Genomic DNA, 21,197 nt, shown 5'->3' with positions numbered 1-21,197 from the left:
CCTACTTACCAGCTGGTAGTTCTTGAGGATTTAGCATACTGTGTAAAAACTTCAGACTCTAAAGGGCTATCTGTACTTTTGGTCAGCTCTGTGCTGCATTGGAGCACATACATACTCCTGTGATTTTAAACCAGTTGCAGTGTTGAATTAATCTAGTTGTGCTGCCATGTGGCGTAAAGGAGGTTTATAGCAGAACTTTCTGAGATTCTTTGGAAACTTTGCAGCCCTGAGGGAGCTCCTTGTCGCCTTGGTGAAGCTGCTGCTGGTATCTGAATTTGCCCATTTGAACACAGATTGTTTGTTCTGTGAGACAATTGGAGCAATGGCTGCAAGTGGGTTTTGAAGAAAGAACAGATCTATGCAGGGACCTCACATGCAGACTTTATACATATGCGTAAATATATACCTATATCCAGTTCTTTGGTACACAATAGGCGTCTTTCCAAGAACTGACCTGCTAGCTGCTTGCTTGTTTTTCAGTAGGCAGGAAATAAGTGTGGATTGATAAAGATGATAGCTAACTTCTGGTTTCAGATTTTCAGAGTAGTTTATTGCACTGTTGGAGACAGACTCTGTGTATATAGATTTTTACTGAGGCTGTGATTCTGCAGTGTACTTGCTTGTGTGCTCATGAAGACTGACCTATTTTTCTAAGAAGTTATCTGGGACACTGGTTATTGCTGTGAGCTACCTGCCCTGCATGTCTCCTAGAGGCTTTTTCTGACTGCAGTTTAGAGTAATATGCTGGGCCGTAAACCACAGTGCTCAGGGAGGAATGCACATGCCATTCAGCCACTCCTGCAGAGGTGACCACAGCCTCTGGAAGAAAGGTGAGGTGAACAACTGTGGATAGAAGCTGTTCCAGCTGTTCCATCATAATTTCCCTGCAAACACAAGTCACACCCCATCCATTTTAATGAAGCAGTTCCTTTATTTGTGTTTAGATACGTTTCCAAGTGGATGAATCAGGAGCTTAAAATTTAAGTTAGCCTTTGTCTTTTATTTGACTTTGTAAGTCTGGTGCACTACTTGTTATCCATTTAAATGAGAAGCAGTGTTTGACTTGGAAACATCACGCAGCTATGCAGATGCTGAGTGGTTGAGGACTGAATGTCAAAAACGATCTCCCAGAAAATCCTTTGGGAGAAGTAAGCTCAGTGGCTGGTTGAGGTGGGTCTGCTTTCTCTAGTAAGAGAAAAGAAGGTGATTCTGATGTTTTCTAATTGTGCAGAACTGTTTTTCTTATTTTATAGTGGATGCATTCTATAACCTCAGGAGTAAATTTGTATAATGAGGACTGCAGATTGTTCTGGAATTTTTTTCCCCCTATTCTTTTGCACCAATGTGTAGAAGCTCACTCCTGTGGAACTAGGCCAGACTTCATTTTTTCTAATACATTTGTAAATCCAGAACAACCTTACCATTAGCAGCAAGCATTCTAGTGTCTTTAAACCAGTGTAATGTTAAGAGAGAACTTGGTCATGCTGGTTTTATACTGAGAGATTCACAAAATAATTTGTTGATAAAGACCGCTAGTGCAACTAGCCCAGCTTTCTGCTCACAGGAGATGAGCTCTATAATCTTGTTCCACAGCCTTTCCATGGACCAAAGTGAGTCTGATTAGCCTTTCTTGAATCTTTACCTCTGCTGCTGTAGGTAAAACTTTTCACCTGCCACTAGGCACAGAAACCCAGGAAGTCTTAGCTGGCCAGTATAGACCAAGGTGAAGATGGCGCATCAGCTCTTTTTGTGTCCGGTGTCAATGATGCCCAAGATATCCTTGGTTCTTCTTTTGACTGACAGTGCACCTGTACCAGGGTATGTTTAGGTTAGAGGTAAGGAAGAACTTCACAATGAGAGTGGTAAAATATTGAAACAGGCTGCCCAGGGATGGGATCGAGACCCCATCCCTGGAGACATTCATGATCAGGCTTGATGTGGCCCTAGGCAGCCTGATCTAGGTGGATGTGCTTACCTTGGGGGGGTTGGACAAGATGACCTCTGAGGGTCCCTTCCAACATAATGCAATCTGTGCATCACTCACCAGTTTCAGTTTCAGCTGAGTTTTGACTTTCCATTCCAGCATGCCTGGGCAGTGTTTCTGCAATGATGTTTCCTCCTGATTACACCCTCCACATGCTTCTGTTTTGGTGCATCGTAATCAGTTTTTGTAGCGTCAGTATTGTTAGGAAGCTTGTTTTGTACTTGTCCTGATGCACCACTCCCTCCTGTCAGTTTGTAGAGACATTCTTTGGAGGATATCTAATTTCTTTTATCCTCATTGGTAGTAGTTTACTGATGTAAACAGCAGAATATTTTATTGCAAGTCATAAATATTCCCTTTTCCTCCAATAGAAGAGGTACAAGTTTCCATGAACTGAATTATTTGTGTGTGGTTTGGCCAATTTATGCTCACAAACAGAAAAGACTGAATAAATAGCAGAAACCTGTTTAAAGTTTCTTGTTTAATGTGGAATATTGTGTAGCAGAAAATCCTTCTCTTTCCCTAGCTGTGGCAAGGAAAGCAGCAGGAGGCTTGTTTCTGTGTTTTCTAGAAAGAATCACTGTATATGTGTGCTGACTGATACATTCAGAAGTTCTGTACTTCTGTTTAACCTCTTTGTCAGCACACGGGGAAGTTTGACACAGATGCCAAGTTCTCAGACTCCAACCTCTGTGTACTCGGATCCAGCTTTTACAAAAAAGAAGTTAAGCTTTCAGGGCTGCAGACGTTTTGAAGAGAACTGAAATCTAGTGTATGAGAACAGGAGTGATGTATTTGTGTTGTCAGCAGAATGTGATGGCATCATAGCTGTGGAATCCGAGATGATGAGTTTGTCAGAAACGCCTTCAGCAAAGAGCTGAATACCTTCTCTAGTCATTACAACACAGTGATGTTTTGCAGGAACAGGCGTATAATCAAGATATGATGTTGGGAATTAAATCTGAATCACTTGAAAGAAGTTATATTACTGTTTTAATTCCAGCTTCTCAGGGCACGTCTATGGAATATCACTCAGAGTTACTCAGGTCACGCATCAGGGCCATTCCACCATCAGCCTGTCTGTTTGTTTACCTGTCTGAAAGGTGACCTTGGTTCTTTTGCATTTTATATGGCATTTTATAAGAGCTGTTCTTCCATAAACATCAGAATTCATTTACATTCCCAAATCCATTCTGGAAATCACCAGGATACGGGCAGGTCAGGTTAGTGAACAGAGAGGTTTCATTAATATGTTAGCTTTAAATTGTAGGAGTAGTGTATTTACTTTTTGTTGTTCTTTTCATTTTACCCAGTACATGGCCTTCTTCGTACATCCCAGAGTTCCAGAAGTTTCAGGCAGGATGAGTATTCATGCAAAAAAACCACAGACTTGCTATTTCCCTATTTAAGATAATTTTTGTTATCTGGGACCGGAGAGAGAGCCTGTTCCATGTCACAACTGTTCAGTCATATGTGGTCAAGAGCAGTTAACAACTGGATGATAAAAATACATTGTGATGTGTTTATGTTGTGTCTTATTTATACACTTTGTGGGAAACAGCTGAGTAACAAATGTGCTTTTATAAATCAACAGTCCCAAGTAAATGTTTCACAGTTTTAAGATTGTATTGTAAAAGATAAAAGACAAAGGGTTTTTTAAGTGGTAAACAAAACTGTTTTTTCCCTCCTGGTAAATTTTTTCTTGAAAGTGTACCCCTCAGTTTGAGAACTGCACACCTGCAATTTGAAATGTTTACATCAACTGTCCTTAGAGCAACTCCTAAGACAACCTGCAGTACTGTCATCTTGTAATACACTACATGTATAGAATAGAATAGAATAGACCAGGTTGGAAGAGACCTTCAAGATCATCGCGTCCAACCCATCAACCAATCCAACAACACCTAAACAACTAAACCATGGCACCAAGCACCCCATCAATTCTCCTCCTGAACACCTCCAGTGATGGTGACTCCACCACCTCCCTGGGCAGCCCATTCCAATGGGCAATCACTCTCTCTGTATAGAACTTCTTCTGGTACTGGCTGCCTGGGAGAAGAGACCAACATCCGTCTACAACCCCCCTTAAGGTAGTTGTAGACAGCAATGAGGTCACCCCTGAGTCTCCTCCTCTCCAGGCTAAGCAACCCCAGCTCCCTCAGTCTCTCCTCATAGGGCTTGTGTTCCAAAGCCCTCACCAACTTTGTTGCCCTTCTCTGGACTTGTTCCAGCAAGTCAACCTCCTTCCTAAACTGAGGGGCCCAGAACTGGACACAGTACTTGAGGTGCGGCCTAACCAGTGGCGTGTACAGGGGCAGAATGACCTCCCTGCTCCTGCTGGCCACACTGTTCTTAATGCAGGCCAGGATGCCATTGGCCCTCTTGGCTGCCTGGGCACACTGCAGGCTCATGTTCAGCCTACCATTGACCAGTACCCCCAGGTCCCTCTCTACCTGGCCTCTCTCCAGCCACTCTGACCTCAGCCTGTAGCATTGCATGGGGTTGTTGTGGCCAATGTGCAGAACCCGGCACTGGGATGTGTTAAATCTCATGCCGTTGGATTCTGCCCATCTGTCCAGCCTGTCGAGGTCCCTCTGCAGAGCCTCTCTACCCTCCAGCAGATCAACTCCTGCCCCCAGCTTGGTGTCGTCAGCAAATTTACTGATGATGGACTCAATGCCCTCATCCAGATCATCAATAAAGATGTTAAAAAGCATGGGGCCCAGCACTGATCTTCGGGGCACACCACTAGTGACTGGCCGCCAGCTGGATGTGGCACCATTCACCACCACTCTCTCGGCTTGGCCCTCCAGCCAGTTCCTAACCCAATGCAGTGTGCTCCCGTCCAAGCCATGGGCTGACAGCTTGGCCAGGAGTATGAGACTGCTTTAAGCCATCTCTTCCTTCAGCAGCAAAGACAGTGAATCACTGAAAATTCAGTCTGATCATGGAATTTGGCCTTGAAGGAGAGTGATGTAGGGGAGAAAAAACACTTGAAGAGGCTCAAAGAGTGACTATCAAGACTACCTAGCTGAATAAAATCTCTGCTGGTTTTTGGTTTATCTGACAAAACAGGCTTCTTTAGGAGCAGATCTTTTCTCACCATCTCTGATTTTCAGTGAATTCATATGAAGGACATGAGCCAAGGTCACATATTAGTGAATGAAAAGTGTTTTGTGTACAAAGTGTAATGCAGGTAGCAGGAGTTACTGTGAGCATGGAGAAAGGAACAATTATTGCTCTTTGCTTGCATATAGGGAACTGTCAGTGGTGCAAAGTACTTGAAGCTGGAATGCTGCGTTATTTTTCTTACACTATGAGTTTTACAGAGAATGTATCTAAAGGATCTTTATTTTGATTTCCACTTCAGTTTCAGGTGTTGCTGAGTTTCCAACCTTGAGATTGCAATTTAAGTTTCAGATGCTAGTGAGGCAGAGCACCTGTTTTGCTTTTCCCAGAGTTTATAATTGATTCATTCAGAGTTTAGCTAGGAATTATTTTCCAGGCTCTTTCTGAGAAAAAACAAGCCCTCTGCTCAGAATCCCTCTGCAAGCTGATAGCTGAAAATATTCTTCATGTTCCCCTGGTTTCACAAATGCTATAGAACAGAATAGTTAGAGCTTTAGAATTATTTGGCTTCTTGTGTGGATTCTGGAACTGGTTTTCAGTTCTACCTACAAATACATGCAAGAGCAGACTATGGGCAGTCAAGTTTATACACTTTTGCAATATATTGTGTGTTTTTAAGGTAATTCACTGAGTCTCTGTGAAACCTGTTCTATTCTTATTCTTTGATGTGAGTCAAATATACCTTTTTGACACCAGAAGACCCTACATAAGGAAAAGCCAAAGGAGACCACATTTCAAAGTACAGTTTTGATTTCTGTGTGTAACTATTGCAATCATTTGATTGATCTTCCCTCTTCTTTGCAGAAGCTGTTACCTACTGTACATCTGCAGAGAAAGGTAGTAATTATGCAACTTTTGTTATATTATTGTGGGACTGTTGCTGGTATTTTCAGTATGATATGATTTTGTTTTCAACACAGCAGTCATCCACCTGTGCCCAACCACACCTGTAATACCTGCCATTCTTGTGGTGTGGAAGCCAGAAAATCATAGAGAGTTTTTTGTCTGGGCTTTGTGTGTCACTGAAAAAGAAAAAAGATTAACACTGTCTTCTGTCTCTGACAGGTCTTACTTCTTAACTGCTTCACAGCAGCAGAATTTGGGTTAAGTGCAGAAGAATCTTCTTTGTCTTCACTACTCATAAAAATACTTGTTTGCTGCCACTGTTTACACTTGGATAAAGTCTCTCTATTACATAGAATCCTTCAGCTACTTGTTTTCTAGACTGTGTGGATTTACAATGCCCTTTCTGCTGAGCAAAGCACCACACCTAGGTTTTGAAAGTCATTGCATGCAATTTCCACATAAGAAAATGAAGGCACAGGGAGGTTAAGCACCTTTATTTGTATTTATTGCTGTCATTATTACTCTCATTTGTCAAGATAACAAATGCAAAGCTGTGAGTCAGGAATATAAAAGAAACATAATGTGAGTCGGAAACATTAATCCTTCATGAAATGCATCACAGCTTTGAGTGCTCAGTTCACTTTCTTCACCAAGATTTTCATCTGCTTACCTGGGAAGGAGTAGAAAAGTGTTGCGGGTTTTGTTTGTTTGTGGTTTTTTTGTTGTTGTTGTTTTAATTTTTGTTTTCTCCCTCCCTCCCAATGCTCAGCACGTGCTAGGATATGGCATGAGGCAGTGAAATCTTCAGAAATACTTCCACATGATTCTGACAGCAAACTAGACTCACTTGGGATAGTTTTTAGGTTTGTGATTGTACTTTATCAGCTGGCTAAGGATGAGCTTTTCTACACAGCTAAGCCTGACCTGAGAGATGCTGCAGGTGTGTTCTAAAGCACTCATGTGGATCCAGCTATGGCTGCAGTGTTCCTATACTGCCAGAAATGCCCAAGGAGATATTTTCTAGGCCTCTGTGAGACAACAGGAATAACCTTTGAGGGAGAAGTGAAAAGTGTACTTTTCAACACTCGAGGACTGCTTTTTTCCAGTCACTGAGGTACCAGGAAACAGGGCAGATGCCAGCTGAGCTTTATTTACAGTTTTTGCTTTCCACAAATGTGGTAAAAGACATTCATGCTTACCAAGGTGTATTAGAAACTTTAAAATGTTGCATTTTATGTGACTCTCAATTCTAGCATACCTAAACTCTTTGGTCCAAAATTTTCACCAGCTTTCTGTAGAATGAATATATATATATAATTGTTTATATATTTATATAAAAATATAAATATTTTTTCATTTATGAAAGCACATCGAAGAAAAAAGTTGTTCTTGTACTATTTCATTCAGAGCTGTTTGATAAAGAAATTGTATATTTTTTTGGTCTTCATTGTGAGAATTCACGTAAATTTGGCCAGTATACTTACCCGCCCCTCTGTATTTATACTCAGTGTGCTTCATACTAGGTTTGCAGGAGCCAAGTGGAGTCTTTGAGACAGTAATTTGTTCTGAATGCTAGGCATTACCCCAGGCCATGGCATCAGCGCTGAGAGCCAAGTGACATCAGTTGGTGCTCTGAGTCTGTGTCTTGTCAAGTAGGTGGTAGAAAGACAGAGGAAGGCAAGAGCAGAAGGTGAATGATGATGTGGAAATGGGGCAAGACAGGAGTGAGTGGAGTGGCTATACATACCAGAACATAGGGCAGATAATCATGCAAAAAGCCTGTGGAAAGTAGTGGGGAACAGGAACAGGATGAAGGAGAACAACTGAAGGAGAAAGAACTATAACAAGCAAAAGTAGCTAAACAGGAGTATGTTTTGGATCTTTCATATGTCTGTGGCCTTCTGATTCAGCAATTACTCCATTAGCTCACAGGATAGTGGGTTGTGGAGGGCTGAGCATGGGCAAATAGATTCTTCTGGTAGTATGCTTGTAACATGCAGAAGATCAGCACAATTCTGTATGGTGGCATTTTTATTCAAGACACAGGGCAAGGTGTAAGACGAAAAATTTCTACCTGGCGTGTCTGATAGTTACAAAAATTGAAAAGCCCTTCTCTCAAAAGGTGAGAAACCCCAGAGTTCTGCTCAGCCCTGCATTTTTTTTTTTCAATCCTCTTGTCTTTTGGCACATAGTCATATGATATTTTTTCAGTCATGGTGTACCCTGATGCTAATGCTTCACTTTCCAGAGTCTCTGTGGACTACCTTTGCTGATGGCAGCGTCAGACTGAGAATAGATAACTCCTGTCCACAGACTCCCATAACAGTTCATCAGATGTTCAAGGAAAGCCTAGAGAAATATGGATCCCTTAATGCTTTGGCCAGCAAAAAGAATGGAAAGTGGGAGAAGATAACTTTTTCAGAGTATTATTGCCTCTCCAGGAAAGCAGCCAAGAGCTTCTTGAAGGTAGGTACCGGAAATAAAACCAATTCCTTTTTCTCCCTTTTGTCTCCATAAAAAAACAAACAAACCACAAACAACAACAACAAAAAAAAACAACCCAACAAAAATACATTAACAAGCTTTCCCCATTAATCAAAGATCAGCAGTCATATTCTTTATTGGAATACTACTAATAAACATTTATTTAAATTTAAATACTAATAATAAACATTACTTTTGGTCAAAGAGACAACACTGCTGTCAAGAAATTTGGGCTGCAGGAGAAGAGTTACTGTGTTACTGGGGCACTGCTCAGCATAGTGCAGGCATTAAAGAAAGAAAAATAGGTGAAAGCAGCAGTGCTGTAAATTTGGTGAGATAAAGACAAATTTTAAAGCTTTCTAAACACCAGGAAAGGTTAGTCCTCATTAAGCTCTTGTTCATATTGGTTTTCAGGTCTTTCTGATAGGATGAGCTCAACCAGACAGGAGAAGGTAGTGGGAAGTTTAAATCATGTTAATTGCTGATAAGTACTGGTTTTGGTACGAATATCAACACAGAGGTGTACTGGAAATGTCTTGTAAGTGCTGAAATAGTGAATCCAAACTTTCCATGGTTTGTATCTGCATGTTTCACGCTGTATATTTCTCTTCAGTATGCCTATATTATATAACCTTATGCTTATTATTTTCAAGCTTGGTCTTGAACGATTCCACAGCGTAGCAATCCTTGGATTTAATTCTCCTGAATGGTTCATCTCAGCTGTTGGAGCTGTTTTTGCTGGGTAAATTTCTTTCTGTTTTGATTGGGCATGAGGATGGAAGGATTTCTGTATTTCTATCTTTGTAGCAGATCAGTATTTGGTTTTGTATCTTGAAGGTGTGCTGCACCTGATTAGCATGTTTAGTGACTGGCTGGAGTCTCATAGTGATCTGAAATAGTCCAGACACTCATAAATTGATCCTGTTTGCTATGGGCTTAACTGTGAAAGTCACACAGGAGCTATTGCAAAGTATCTCATCACTGGAAGATGTGGGAAACAGATGAACCTCCCACTTTTATACCAAGAGTTGTCTACAGCAGCATATGTTCAAGCAGATGAAGTGACAGATAAATACTGTTGAGCCTGATTCCTTCTGTCCTGATATGTATTTATACAAGTTGGATTTTACATCTTAAGCTGTTCCTGTGCTAGTGAAATATCAGTGTGCCGCTTGAACAGAAAGAGGACATAAGTGGTTCTTTTATTTCCTACTTCCTGAGCTAACTCTGGTTTAGCCTTAAGTGGGTTAAAATGCTGAATCTTTGCTTGTGGTGTCTTCTACTGAACAGAGTTCAGAGATGAGTTTTTGCAGTCTGCATATATCAGATATTGATGTATATCCAAAACTAGCTGTGCTGCTGCTTAATTCCATATCTTCATGCTCTTTCAGTTTTTATCTGATCTTTGATTATTCTCTTTTTGATACTAAATTTGTATGTGTGTATATGCATGTAAATATGTTCTTATATATACACACACACATATATATATATAAAAATATATATGTGTGTGTGTGTGGTTTTGATACAGAGGAATTGTCACAGGAATATATGCAACAAATTCTCCAGAGGCCTGCCACTACATTGCTCACGACAGCAAAACCAATATCATGGTTGTGGAAAATCAGAAACAGTTGGACAAGATAATGCAGGTACAAGATGGCTGAATGATGATGTAGAAGCCATACTTTTCCCATTTCTTGATGCTAGATCGGTCCCAAATATTGTACTCACTGTCTGCATCGTGAAACCTGTCATGGGAGTGTTCTTATTTGGAAATCTGGTATCTGGTGTTTGAGACGTTGGGCAGCGTGCAGCTCTGTTCTCTGTAGTGTCTGTTTCTTGCATCTAAGTAGTTCTGATTGACTCCAGCACAGAGCTTGTGTGCAAACTTACCTGGAGAAAAAAAAACACATTTTGATCCTGTGTTTACTATGTCACTACATGGTTCTGTTTGGAAAAGCCCAGTTCATTTGAATGGTATAGATCAGGATGATAGAAGTTTGTAAATGCATACTAAGGATGTTAGTGTCCAGAATTTCCTCTTCCCAAAATGTCATCTTTTCATGTAATCACTAAGGTTGTTGTACACATTGATAGTACGCTGGTTGATGTGGGAGAGACTTGAGTGAGAAAGGAGGAGGCTCTTCAATAACAGTCACAATTTTGACAAAACTCTTTGGCAGCTTTGAGTGGGTTTCTGCAATGATATCAGACTGAAAGACTAACTTGAAGAAAAAAAATCCCTATTGCATGAGTTGGGTGAGAAGCACAGGGCAGCTCCCTGGGAAGGCCTTGTCTGTCAGGAAGATGATGAGGGAGGCCTGCAGCTGGGGATGAGGCAACAAACTCGCACCAGATTGCACTTTTTGCTGTGATGGAATTTCCTGGCAAAAACATGTACCTGCTAGGGAGAAAATACCTGTTGATCTTTTTGCAAATGTATTTGTGTAAGTTATGCATTAATTGCTTTGTATTTGATTGTTTTGTTTTGTGTGCAATTTGGAGGAAGAGAGATTTTGGTAAGCATTCTGGAAAAACACACAATCAGACAAGTCTCTCTGTCACTCTCAGTCAGGCTGTGCTGTCATGAATGTGTAGAGAGGAATATAAACTGAAGAACATGAGGGATTTCATTCATACACATTTCTATCTAGAAAAAGAGAAGGCAACTCTGTCCAGCACTCCTTTACCTAACTGAGGGGGTTTTGAAACTTCATTTTTTTTCCTGGAAGAATCCAGGACTTAAATCATAATGTAGTATGATCAAATAAATTAAAAATGTGTTTATCCAGGACTTAAATCATAATGTAGTATGATCAAATAAATAAAAAATGTGTTTATCCAGGACTTAAATCATAATGTAGTATGATCAAATAAATTAAAAATGTGTTTAATTCCAAGGCACCCATAAAGCAATGGGTTCTACAAAGTGCAGTGAAATGAGCCTTCTCTGCAGCCTATGCAAAACAGAGAAAGAGCTACTGAAAGCAGCAGCCATTGCTGTCTGCCCTGTAAGCCTACAACCTTACATTTTTGTTTATCCTTAAAAGATGCATATAGCTTCCTTTTTTCTTTCTTTTAAAAAAAAGAAAAGAAAAGAAAAAAGGTTGAACTTGATTTAGCAGTTTAACAACAGTTTTTGCTGAGGGGCTTCCTCTATTTTTAGTGGTAACTGTAGCAGCTAGGGTAAGCATCTAGCTTGACCTATACTGTGTCTCTGGTGCATTGTGAGAACAGATATTGAGGAGCCATTTCTGGTGTTTTGTTTTTTATAAGCTTTTGTCTGAAAATAGATTTTTCTAGAGCAGCCTGTAGCATCACTTTTTTCCCCCCTTCCTTTTCCCCACCTCTGGTTGAGCTAGTCGGTTGTGAGTTTAGGGGAGAATATTATGAGGGTGAAGGGAAACAGATGGTTTCTTGTGACTGTAAAGCCATTACAGTTTTGGCAGTATTGTAGTGAAAACACCACCCCCTCCCCTCCCAAGATAGGAACAATAAATGATAAATTTGTTTTTAAAAATCCTCCAGGTCTGGAATCGCTTGCCACACTTGAAAGCTGTTGTACTGTATAAAGACTCCATTCTAGAGAGACACCCAAATTTGTATACGGTATGTGACTACTAGAAGAGAATTGTAATTCACAGAGTATTATTTATCTGATGACATTCTTCTGTGTTTAATCTGTGAAGTGTCTACCATTGCTCTGTTCCAGCAAACACATGCAAAATATTCATCAGCCTTTTCTGTTCAGTTTACCTGTAGCTTCATGTTTGATCCTTGACATTTCAAGTCAGATCTGCCTTGCTTAACTGTCTTATCTCCTGGCTTTTTACTTGACTAAATTAACGGAACACCGAAAGGCTTTAGGTAGGAATGTGCACTCTCAAATGGTTGAAAACAAAAGTTTTCCACTGATGCTAGTGAAAACTGAATTGTGGCTACTTACACTAGATCCAAGAACATGAAAATCCTTGTACTTCTTCAGATGATGGTTGCATTTTGTTTGCAGCAAATACCTATGGTGATAATAAACAAGTGAAGAGAAATGACTATGGACTACACAGAGAGGAGCACGTTTTCTTAGGATATGTAGAATTTTGTATCTCATGATAAAAATAAAGCAGAAAAAAGGACAAAGCCAGGATCAGAAATTTCTCAGTGGTAGAACTCTGGCCTCTAATTTAAGAAATATGAGGACTTGAAGCAGAATGGATTTTTGTAAATAGCTTATTCCAGAATATTTTTAAAATATAATGAAAAAATAAGAGTACAAAGATCAGCAATTTAAGTGGACTGCAGATTATCAGATTTTAGGCTGAAAAACTCCATCTGGATAAAAAATACATTAAGGAGAGTGAGCAGCTTAGAAATATTTTAAAATACTTGCAGTTTTGGAGATCTGAGGGGTTAATAAGTACACAGGAAAAATTGTCTTCTGCACATCCCTTTATCATATCTTCTTTAGCTATGTTGAATGTCATATAACAGTTCATAATAAGCAGCTACTGGTCCAGTCCTGTCTGTACTGTTACAGAGTTTGCCTTGCATCTTACTATTTGTATTTCTTAGTAAAAAGTCTATGTCTAGCAATTAATTCTAGAACAGCATTCAGTTGCTGAAACCTATTGTGCCTGAGAACTGATGTATTTGAAAACAGCCCTGTTAAAGTGTTGTGCTGGACACTTTTTTTCAGTGGACAATGATAGCTGTGAGGGTGTCTGACAGTTGCCAGTGTTTATGTCATCTAAAGGGAAAATCAGAGATAAATCACCATAGGCAGATTATTTTTTTTTTTTAATTAAATTTGATAGTAAGCAAACCACCCAGACCACGTGACACCTGATACATGGGATTTGTGTTGCACGCTGACATCTCCTGTGCAATGAGCAATTGCTGCAGTAAGGACAGAGCACTAGCTGACTGCTCAGTGCGTGTTCCAGAAAGCAAATGCAAACTCAGAGCATGTGTGACTGTTTCACAGCATGTGTAGTGCAAATGCTCTCTGTTCCAGGTTCCGTAAACAAAGCCTAGGCAACAGATTCACAGTGATTAATGCAGGCTAGTATGAGGAGACAGTAAGGTCAGGCAAACAGGCTAAGTCACATAGGGACAATTATTCCTCTGATACTTCCAGATTTTCCCTGAGCTAGGGAAAATGATACAGCCACATTACATGGGAGAGGATAGAATGGTGACAAATCCCTTACTTGCTACAGAGCCATGCATTGTACTGCCTCTCTTTTCAGAGCTGTGGTGTGTTGGAAGGAAGTATAAAAATGATGAAGAATCCTTAGGACAGCCTGGCCACCCAAGAAAAGGAAGTCTAGATGTCACAGAGGCTAGCTACTGGAACCTTAGAAGCACACTGGCAATAGGAAAGGTCTAAAGAAAACAATGAATCCTTCTTAAAGCACAGACTCTCCTTTTTAACCTTTGCTGTCCTTTGCACCGTCCCCTTTACTGCTCTGTGGTCCTAGATATTATCTCAACAAATCATTGAAGAATGCAAATGCTGCATCTTGCATCTGAATAACACACTTCTGAAGCACAGTATGAATCATCTGATCCTAGTGAATGACTATTGACTTTCTTTACACGTTTTGTAATGCCCTGGTTTTCAGTTAGCATTGAAATCATTGTTACACTTAGTAGCATATCAGCCGCATGCAACAGAAGAACCTGGGAGCAACCAATATGATACGGAGGATCACATTCAGCATACTTCTGAGCCCATTTGCATGGTACAAAGGTTCAGCATCACAGCATCATAAAAGGTTTAGCTCCTTCTAGGTTGAGCCATATTTGAATGGAAGTTGTGATCAGCTCTGTTTACAATAAAACAGCAGATAATTTGGGCAAACATTCACACATCTAGACAATGATGCTTTTGAAAAGAAACTTCCACCCAGTTGATTTGTATTTGTACAGAGGATAAGGAATTACAGATGGAATGTCATAAATACACTCTTACTTAAAGCCAGTACATCCAAACTCCTTTAAATAAGATGCAAACAGTCTGAGACAGTAACAGAATTTTAGCCTCTATGACTTGTCTATAGTATCCATCTTGGAGGATACTACTTGGATAGTATTATCATTGCTTTCTTAGGCACAGGAAAGACGCACAGCAGCACAATCTCTGATAGTCTATTTTCAATTTGTGCATAAAGTTCTAAGCTCTTCTTGTCATATTTCCTACATAGACAAGACCTGGGGAACTGTGCCTTAGAAATGTGTTCAGAGCAAGGCATTGAAGTTTTCTGCCATTTTTGAGACTGGTAAGGTAATCATCTTTCCCACTTGTGAGCAGCCATTTGATACCATGTATTTTCTGTCACATCTTCTAGATGGAAGATTTTCTGGAGTTGGGAAATGATGTATCTGATAGGACTTTGGATGATATTATTAACTCCCAAAAGCCAAATCAGTGCTGTGTACTGATATACACATCTGGAACAACTGGGAAGCCAAAAGGAGCCATGCTGAGTCATGACAATGTATGTACTTTAGATTCTTCCTTCAGCATAAAAAGAGCAAAGCCTGAGGATATTTATTGCTGTGTTTTAAAATGACTGGTACCTCCTAGAGACTTGAAGTCCTTTTGTTTTTGTGGCATGGGTAGTATAATTCCTACAAAGCAAAAGTCAAAATGCAGTTGGCTGTTTCTGATATGGCATAAGCAAGATAAAGAATGAAATTCCATTCAAAGCAGCACTTCACAAGGCTGAACGGTTTTCTAGGGATTTGAATTTTTTTTTTTTAGTCACTGTTTTTCTTGTGAGATATAATGGATATAGTCATAAATAGAATTCAGATTGCCATAGTCTCTCAGGTGATATCGCGGGTGATATCAGGTGATACCACAAATCATATACATCAACAAACCACTATCAAAACAGCCTCCTAGACTGCTTTTGCAAATATTATTAAAATTGTGTGTGGATGTGTGGCTTTTTTAACTTTGGCATTATTGTATTCCTAGACACGGGTTTTCTATGTCTGTCACTGGAGGATTAATACAGCTCTAGTGCTGGTGCCTAAAATAGCACTACCTGCATTGTTGCAAACAGAAAATCTTCCAGTAATAGAGAAAAGTTGTTTGCATAAAGGACTTTCCACAAAGGTCTGCTGGCAAAGAAGTGTAGTTTTTTTCATTTTTCTTGGTTGGTTTTGTTGTTTGTTTGTTTGTTGGGTTGGTTTTATTTGTTTTGGTTGGTTGGGTTTTAAGGTGGCTGAGTGGGTGTGGAGAGTTACAGGAAACCTTTCTGAACACAGTCTGTGAAAGGACTGGGCTGCGTTGTGGCCTCTTGTCTTAGAGCAGAAATTATTGCAGACACACACTCTGTGAGGAGCAATTCACCCAAATGTAGCCAATTAGTACATTAATATCTGGAGCAGAACATCTTGGACTTGGGAGACAAAATGACTGATCTGACATTGCAAGTCCTGTGCTCTTCTATCTCAAAGGAGTCTGGTGTCATTTCCATGTTAGCTGCCAAACTATTCCTGGCTGCTGATCACAAGCAGGCTATTTTTGTGTTGATGAACAGTGGAAAACATGCCTTGCCTGTGCCTGTGTTGCTGCCTTCTTTAGTCAAAAGATGTTTGCCACTGTCCATGTGCAATACCAGTGCTGAGGCAGTCATATATGCACCCACATGGGTCTGCTGTGAGTATGCCTGCATGCTGCAAGGCCTGGGTTGTAAGCAATCAATAATAGCTACATCTCAAAGACATCCCATTCTGTGTACTGTGTAAGTCTCCTGTAACTTCTTGTCCAATGCTGCCATCCGAACTTGGGAGTGGCCTGGCTTGACACCATGCTGCTCTTCAAAAAGCTCTCTTGAGACTCTGTATTCTCTTAGACAAACATACACTTATACCTTCTAATTTGTTACAAAGAAAAGGAGCTATCAGGACCACACTGTGAAAGGAGGTGTTGCATGTGATCTGTATCTCCTTTCTACCATCTTCAATAATCTTCATTTCTGTGTCCTGCTCTACCCATTTTAGGTACACAACAGCTTTGTTTTATACAGTAAAGACTCCTGTGCAAAAAAAGATATGTTGGGTTTCGGTGTGGTGTTTTTTGTGCGTGTGTGTTTCTGGTTGGTTGGTTGTTGTGGGGTTTTTTTGGGGGGAGGTATAGAGGTTGTGTGCTTTTTCTGGTTGGTGCTTTGGCTTTTTTTCCTTTTTTTTTCTGTGCACATCTATCTTTTTTTGCTCCCTTCCAGTATCCCCCTCCTACAGGTCTTCCATACACTATATTCCAATAATGAAGATAGGCATAGTTAGCGTCTTTGAGTGGCATTTTTTGAGATAAAGTGGGAATTAGGAAGAAGGGGGGGAAACCATCCAGTTGCACTAAAAAGTGAGGCAATACCTCTTCAAAAATATTCGTGTATGCAGAGCTGCCATGAAGGGCTGTATGGGGCAGCATATCACTTGTGAACTACTGTGTCCAGTGGCTTCCAGAGGAGCAGAATACAGCTGCTGTCTTTCATATTAGTGTTTAACCTAGTAATGAACTATACAAAACAATGGTCTTGTTGCTGATACTAAGCACTTCTTTTTTTGCTCACTGACCACTGAATATTTATTGCTTTTTTTCTAGGTAAATATATAGACACAGCACTGGTGGAAAGTGTCAGCTTGGTAGACAGTTTGCAGAGCTGCATAAGAATAGGCAGATCGATTTACTCCTTGCCCATCCAGTGTGTGGCTGTCCTGCTCAGGGTGTGGAGAGTTAGCATTCATAACCCAGTCAGCCAGCTGAAAGGCTGTGTTTGCTTAGGTTATCTTCAAGTCTGCATTGCTATTAACTTCATCTTCCCTTTCACCAAGTTTTCCCAGGGAATTGACAGTGATGTATGGTCAAAGATTATAGTTTCTTCAGAAATCTCTGTGAGCACAGATTCTTCATCATTACATTAGCATAGCATGCAGATCATTGGTGTTAAAAAGAAAAAAATACTTGTGTTTTATTACTTTTTTTAAACAGATAACTTGGACATCAGCATATTGCAGCAGAGCAGGAGGCATGCAACCTGCAGAGGTCCAGCAGGAATCTATTGTGAGTTATCTGCCACTCAGCCACATAGCTGCACAGATGTATGACCTGTGGACTGGAATCAAATGGGGAGAGCAAATTTACTTTGCTGAGCCAGATGCTCTGAAGGTATCTGTCTTTAGTGCACATAATTAAGATTGAACTTTTTCTTCTTAGAAAACATGCTGATGAGAGAATGTCTTTGAAGAGATGCAGAGAGTTCATTATTGTAATAATTATGGAAAAATAAAACCAGTTAGACTTGTTATCCAGTGCTCTAGACTTCAATTTAAATATATAATGCCGATCCATAAAGTTCTTTTAAGACAGGAAAGTGTACATATATGGAAAAGAAGTAAATAAGCAAATTTTGGAGGAAAGGGTGGCAGAAGGAACTAGACCACCCATATGTTTTCCTTCTTGTATACACTCCTCCCCAATATGCCAGAGCTAGCACATACTAGTACATGTGTCTGAAGCAGGTTTGGCAGTTGTTTTTTTATATCCTACATGTTCACTGATGTCCTACATGTTAGTATTGCAAGATGCAGGCTACATCACCACCTTTGTCATGGCTGTGGATCTTTTGCAATGTTTTGAAATGATTTCACAACTTTAACAGGGCAGCTTGATCAACACACTAAGAGAAGTGCAGCCAACATCCCACATGGGGGTCCCCCGTGTGTGGGAGAAAATCATGGAGAAACTAAAAGATGCTTCTGCTCAGTCAGGATTTATGAAGAAGAAAATGTTGTCATGGGCTATGTCACTTAGCTTAGAGAGAAACTTAAACTGCTCAAGCAGGTAAGTATTATGAGTGAGATTTCCAGCAACCTGAAAGTATCTCTCTCTGTGGGATAAACTGTAAAGTATCAGTGAGACTTTAAATGTAAATGGGTAAAATTTGGCCTGGCAACACAGCAAATTCAGTGCAAGAGGGAGAGTGCAGTTATTAGTTACAGTAGGCTTAAACACAAGTGACTGTTAGAAGTTTCTCCCTATCCTTCCTGAAAACTTATTCCCACTAACCTGTGCCCAGGTTGGTGTCTTATCTGAGTTGAACAGGCTAGTTTTCAGCTGTACAAGTGCTAGGTACTGGTGCAAGGAATGGGCATGACTTTGAATGGGGTGTATGAAAGGGGGGGGAATTTTAGGAGACACCCACAGACATTTTTATAGATCCTTTATGTATCTGCAGTATTCAGACACTGTAAGAGTTGAGTTCACTAGCAGCAAAGGACACTGAATGAATGAGAAAAGGACAAATATGTAACCTGTTCTTCGTGATGCCACTTTTGTCATACCCAAACCCAAATGGCAAATGTATCTCTAAATGCAACTCCTGGCCGACTTCGTTTGGGAAGTTTCACAGAGTACTCTGACTTATTGTCTCCTTCTGTTGTCTGTTTTGTGTTCAGCAGTGATTTAAAGCAGTTCTGGACAAGGTTAGCAGACTACTTAGTGCTTGCAAAAATTCGCAATGCACTGGGTTTTTCTTCCTGTCAGAAGCACTTTTGTGGTGCTGCTCCTCTCAATGCAGAAACACTGCATTTCTTCTTGGGTCTGAACATCACCCTGTATGAGGCCTATGGGATGAGTGAGACCACAGGCCCACATTGCCTATCTGGGCCTTATATTTACAGGCAGCACAGGTAATTTTTTTTTTTTTTTAATATTTTTTTATGAACTAAAAAGAAAAGAAAAGTTATGTTTCATTATATCTATGAGAAGAGTATTTGCTGAGTTCAGCAGTGATGTCATTACTTATTTTCTCTGAATGCACTGACACTCTGTTGTGACTTTGGGAGGCAAAATAACTTCCAAGTCAGAACCTGAATGTATTGCCTCCATAGCATGCCGTGCCAGGAGCACTCAAAGTGATCTACAGCATTATATACAGAACACAGTTATTAAACCTGATGAATATCTTAGCCTTGGCCCAGGGTAGGATAATTTTGAAATGCAAGACCACAAATGCAGAAGTGTTTTTATGCATGAAGATACAGAGAGGGAAAAAAAAACCCAAACCAGAAAGCAGAGGACAAGATATCTAAGCACTTTTCAGCTACTTTGACATTTCTGCCCTAGTGAGTTAATATTTCATGGCTTTCAAACAGGTACAGCAAGGTGCTATTCACAGTCACTAACATTTGCTAGGTTTGGGGATTTGGCATGTTAGACATCTTACCAGTATTATGTTCAATAATTCTGTGCTTCTTGTGGGTTATTGTGCTCCTCTCTGATAGCTGTGGTAAACCAGCACCTGGCTGCAGAGTGAAGTTGGTGAACAAAGATGCAGAAGGCAATGGAGAAATCTGTTTCTGGGGAAGGACTGTTTTCATGGGTTATTTAAATATGGAAGACAAAACAAAAGAAGCCATTGATGAGGATGGCTGGCTCCATTCTGGAGATTTAGGAAAAGTAGATGAGGATGGCTTTCTGTTTGTCACTGGAAGAATTAAAGGTAATAAACAAAATCTTGCTCAATGTTTATGGTTACTGTTCAGCACTGTTCAGTTATGTGTCAGATGTGGCCCATCTAATGAAGTGTCTTTTGTCTGATGTCAGTAGCACTGACCTAAGAGGAAAGTGGAAGGGAAGGGGAAGGGGAAGGGGAAGTGGAAGGGAAGGGAAGGGAAGGGAAGGGAAGGGAAGGGAAGGGAAGGGAAGGGACCAGGTTGGAAGAGACCTTCAAGATCATCACGTCCGACCCATCATCCACCACCTCCCCGGGCAGCCCATTCCAATGGCGAATCACTCTCTCTGTGTAGAATTTCTTCCTAACATCCAGTCTGAACCTCCCCTGGCACAGCTTGGGACTGTGTCCTCTTGTTCTGGTGCTGGTTGCCAGGGAGAAGAGACCAGCCCCTGCCTGTCTACAACCTCCCTTCAGGTAGTTGTAGAGAGCAATAAGGTCTCCCCTGAGCCTCCTCTTCTCCAGGCTAATCAACCCCAGCTCCCTCAGCCTCTCTTCATGGGGAAATAAAGTCTCCTGTGAGGAAACAGTGGTGTGCCCTGTTCACGAAAGGTTTCCCTAATAGGGAATAGGTGGAGATGATTCAGTTTCTAAAATGAGGCATTTTATCTCCCAGATTTTTATTCAGTATTAATTACAATCAGTAATATAAAACAGTAATGCAGGTTTAATGTGTCTTTTTCAAATCTAATGATCCATCTTCCTTTGACTCTTGCTACATCGTCTTAATGGCATATTAAAATGTTTAGACAGTAACAAGAGACAACCCTCTGTTATATAGAAGGTGTTGCTGCAAGTCAGAGGTAGGTTCCTCTGATGCCTTAGGGGATGTGTTTGCAGAGTATTGAAGTTAGAGAGCAGAAGGGAAGTTAGTATTGAAGCTAGTTAAAAGTCAACGTTAATAAATCTCTGGGTATTAGTGAAGTCTCGGGGTAAGACTGGTCGCTTGCTTTCTTGGAAGCTTTTTTTCATGATGTATATTCAGAGTCATAGTCGAGATGTAACTGAAGAAGGTCTAAAAATTGAGTAACTACCATCTTGGAATATATGATGAATCACTAAGGAGTTAACACAGATGAGTTAATTTGTCACGGGATGACTTAGTGTCCTGTTAGGAGCCAGAACGTAAGCAGATAGTATTAATAGCCTGGGCCAAAAGCGGCTATCTTGATTCTAACTTGCTTTCTTGTCTGATTCATTTTCCTTTAGCATAGCAGTTAGCAACT

General features: G+C 40.4%; 1 protein-coding gene across 4 annotated transcripts in view; it reads left to right on the top strand.

Moving 5' to 3' along the window:
• ACSBG1 (acyl-CoA synthetase bubblegum family member 1) overlaps positions 1-21,197 on the top strand; it is a 38,147-nt gene that overhangs the window by 7,417 nt on the left and 9,533 nt on the right. The window contains exons 3-12 of one of the 4 annotated variants that reach the window (XM_068144092.1): positions 5,918-5,950; positions 8,208-8,425; positions 9,097-9,185; positions 9,975-10,095; positions 11,975-12,055; positions 14,794-14,943; positions 17,448-17,624; positions 18,118-18,299; positions 18,917-19,147; positions 19,742-19,959. In XM_068144092.1, coding sequence (XP_068000193.1) covers positions 5,918-5,950; positions 8,208-8,425; positions 9,097-9,185; positions 9,975-10,095; positions 11,975-12,055; positions 14,794-14,943; positions 17,448-17,624; positions 18,118-18,299; positions 18,917-19,147; positions 19,742-19,959 — 1,500 coding nt within the window. Of the gene's footprint in view, positions 1-5,917; positions 5,951-8,207; positions 8,426-9,096; positions 9,186-9,974; positions 10,096-11,974; positions 12,056-14,793; positions 14,944-17,447; positions 17,625-18,117; positions 18,300-18,913; positions 19,148-19,741; positions 19,960-21,197 lie in introns of all 4 variants that reach the window. The other 3 variants (XM_068144090.1, XM_068144094.1, XM_068144093.1) reach the window with 3 other exon arrangements.

This window comes from Melanerpes formicivorus, unplaced genomic scaffold, assembly GCF_026170545.1.
Source record: "Melanerpes formicivorus ecotype bairdi unplaced genomic scaffold, bMelFor1.0.p_v2 SCAF_10, whole genome shotgun sequence".
Classification (NCBI taxonomy): Eukaryota; Metazoa; Chordata; class Aves; order Piciformes; family Picidae; genus Melanerpes; species Melanerpes formicivorus.
Note: the sequence above shows the minus strand (reverse complement) of the source record. Positions and strands in the feature narration are given on the sequence as shown.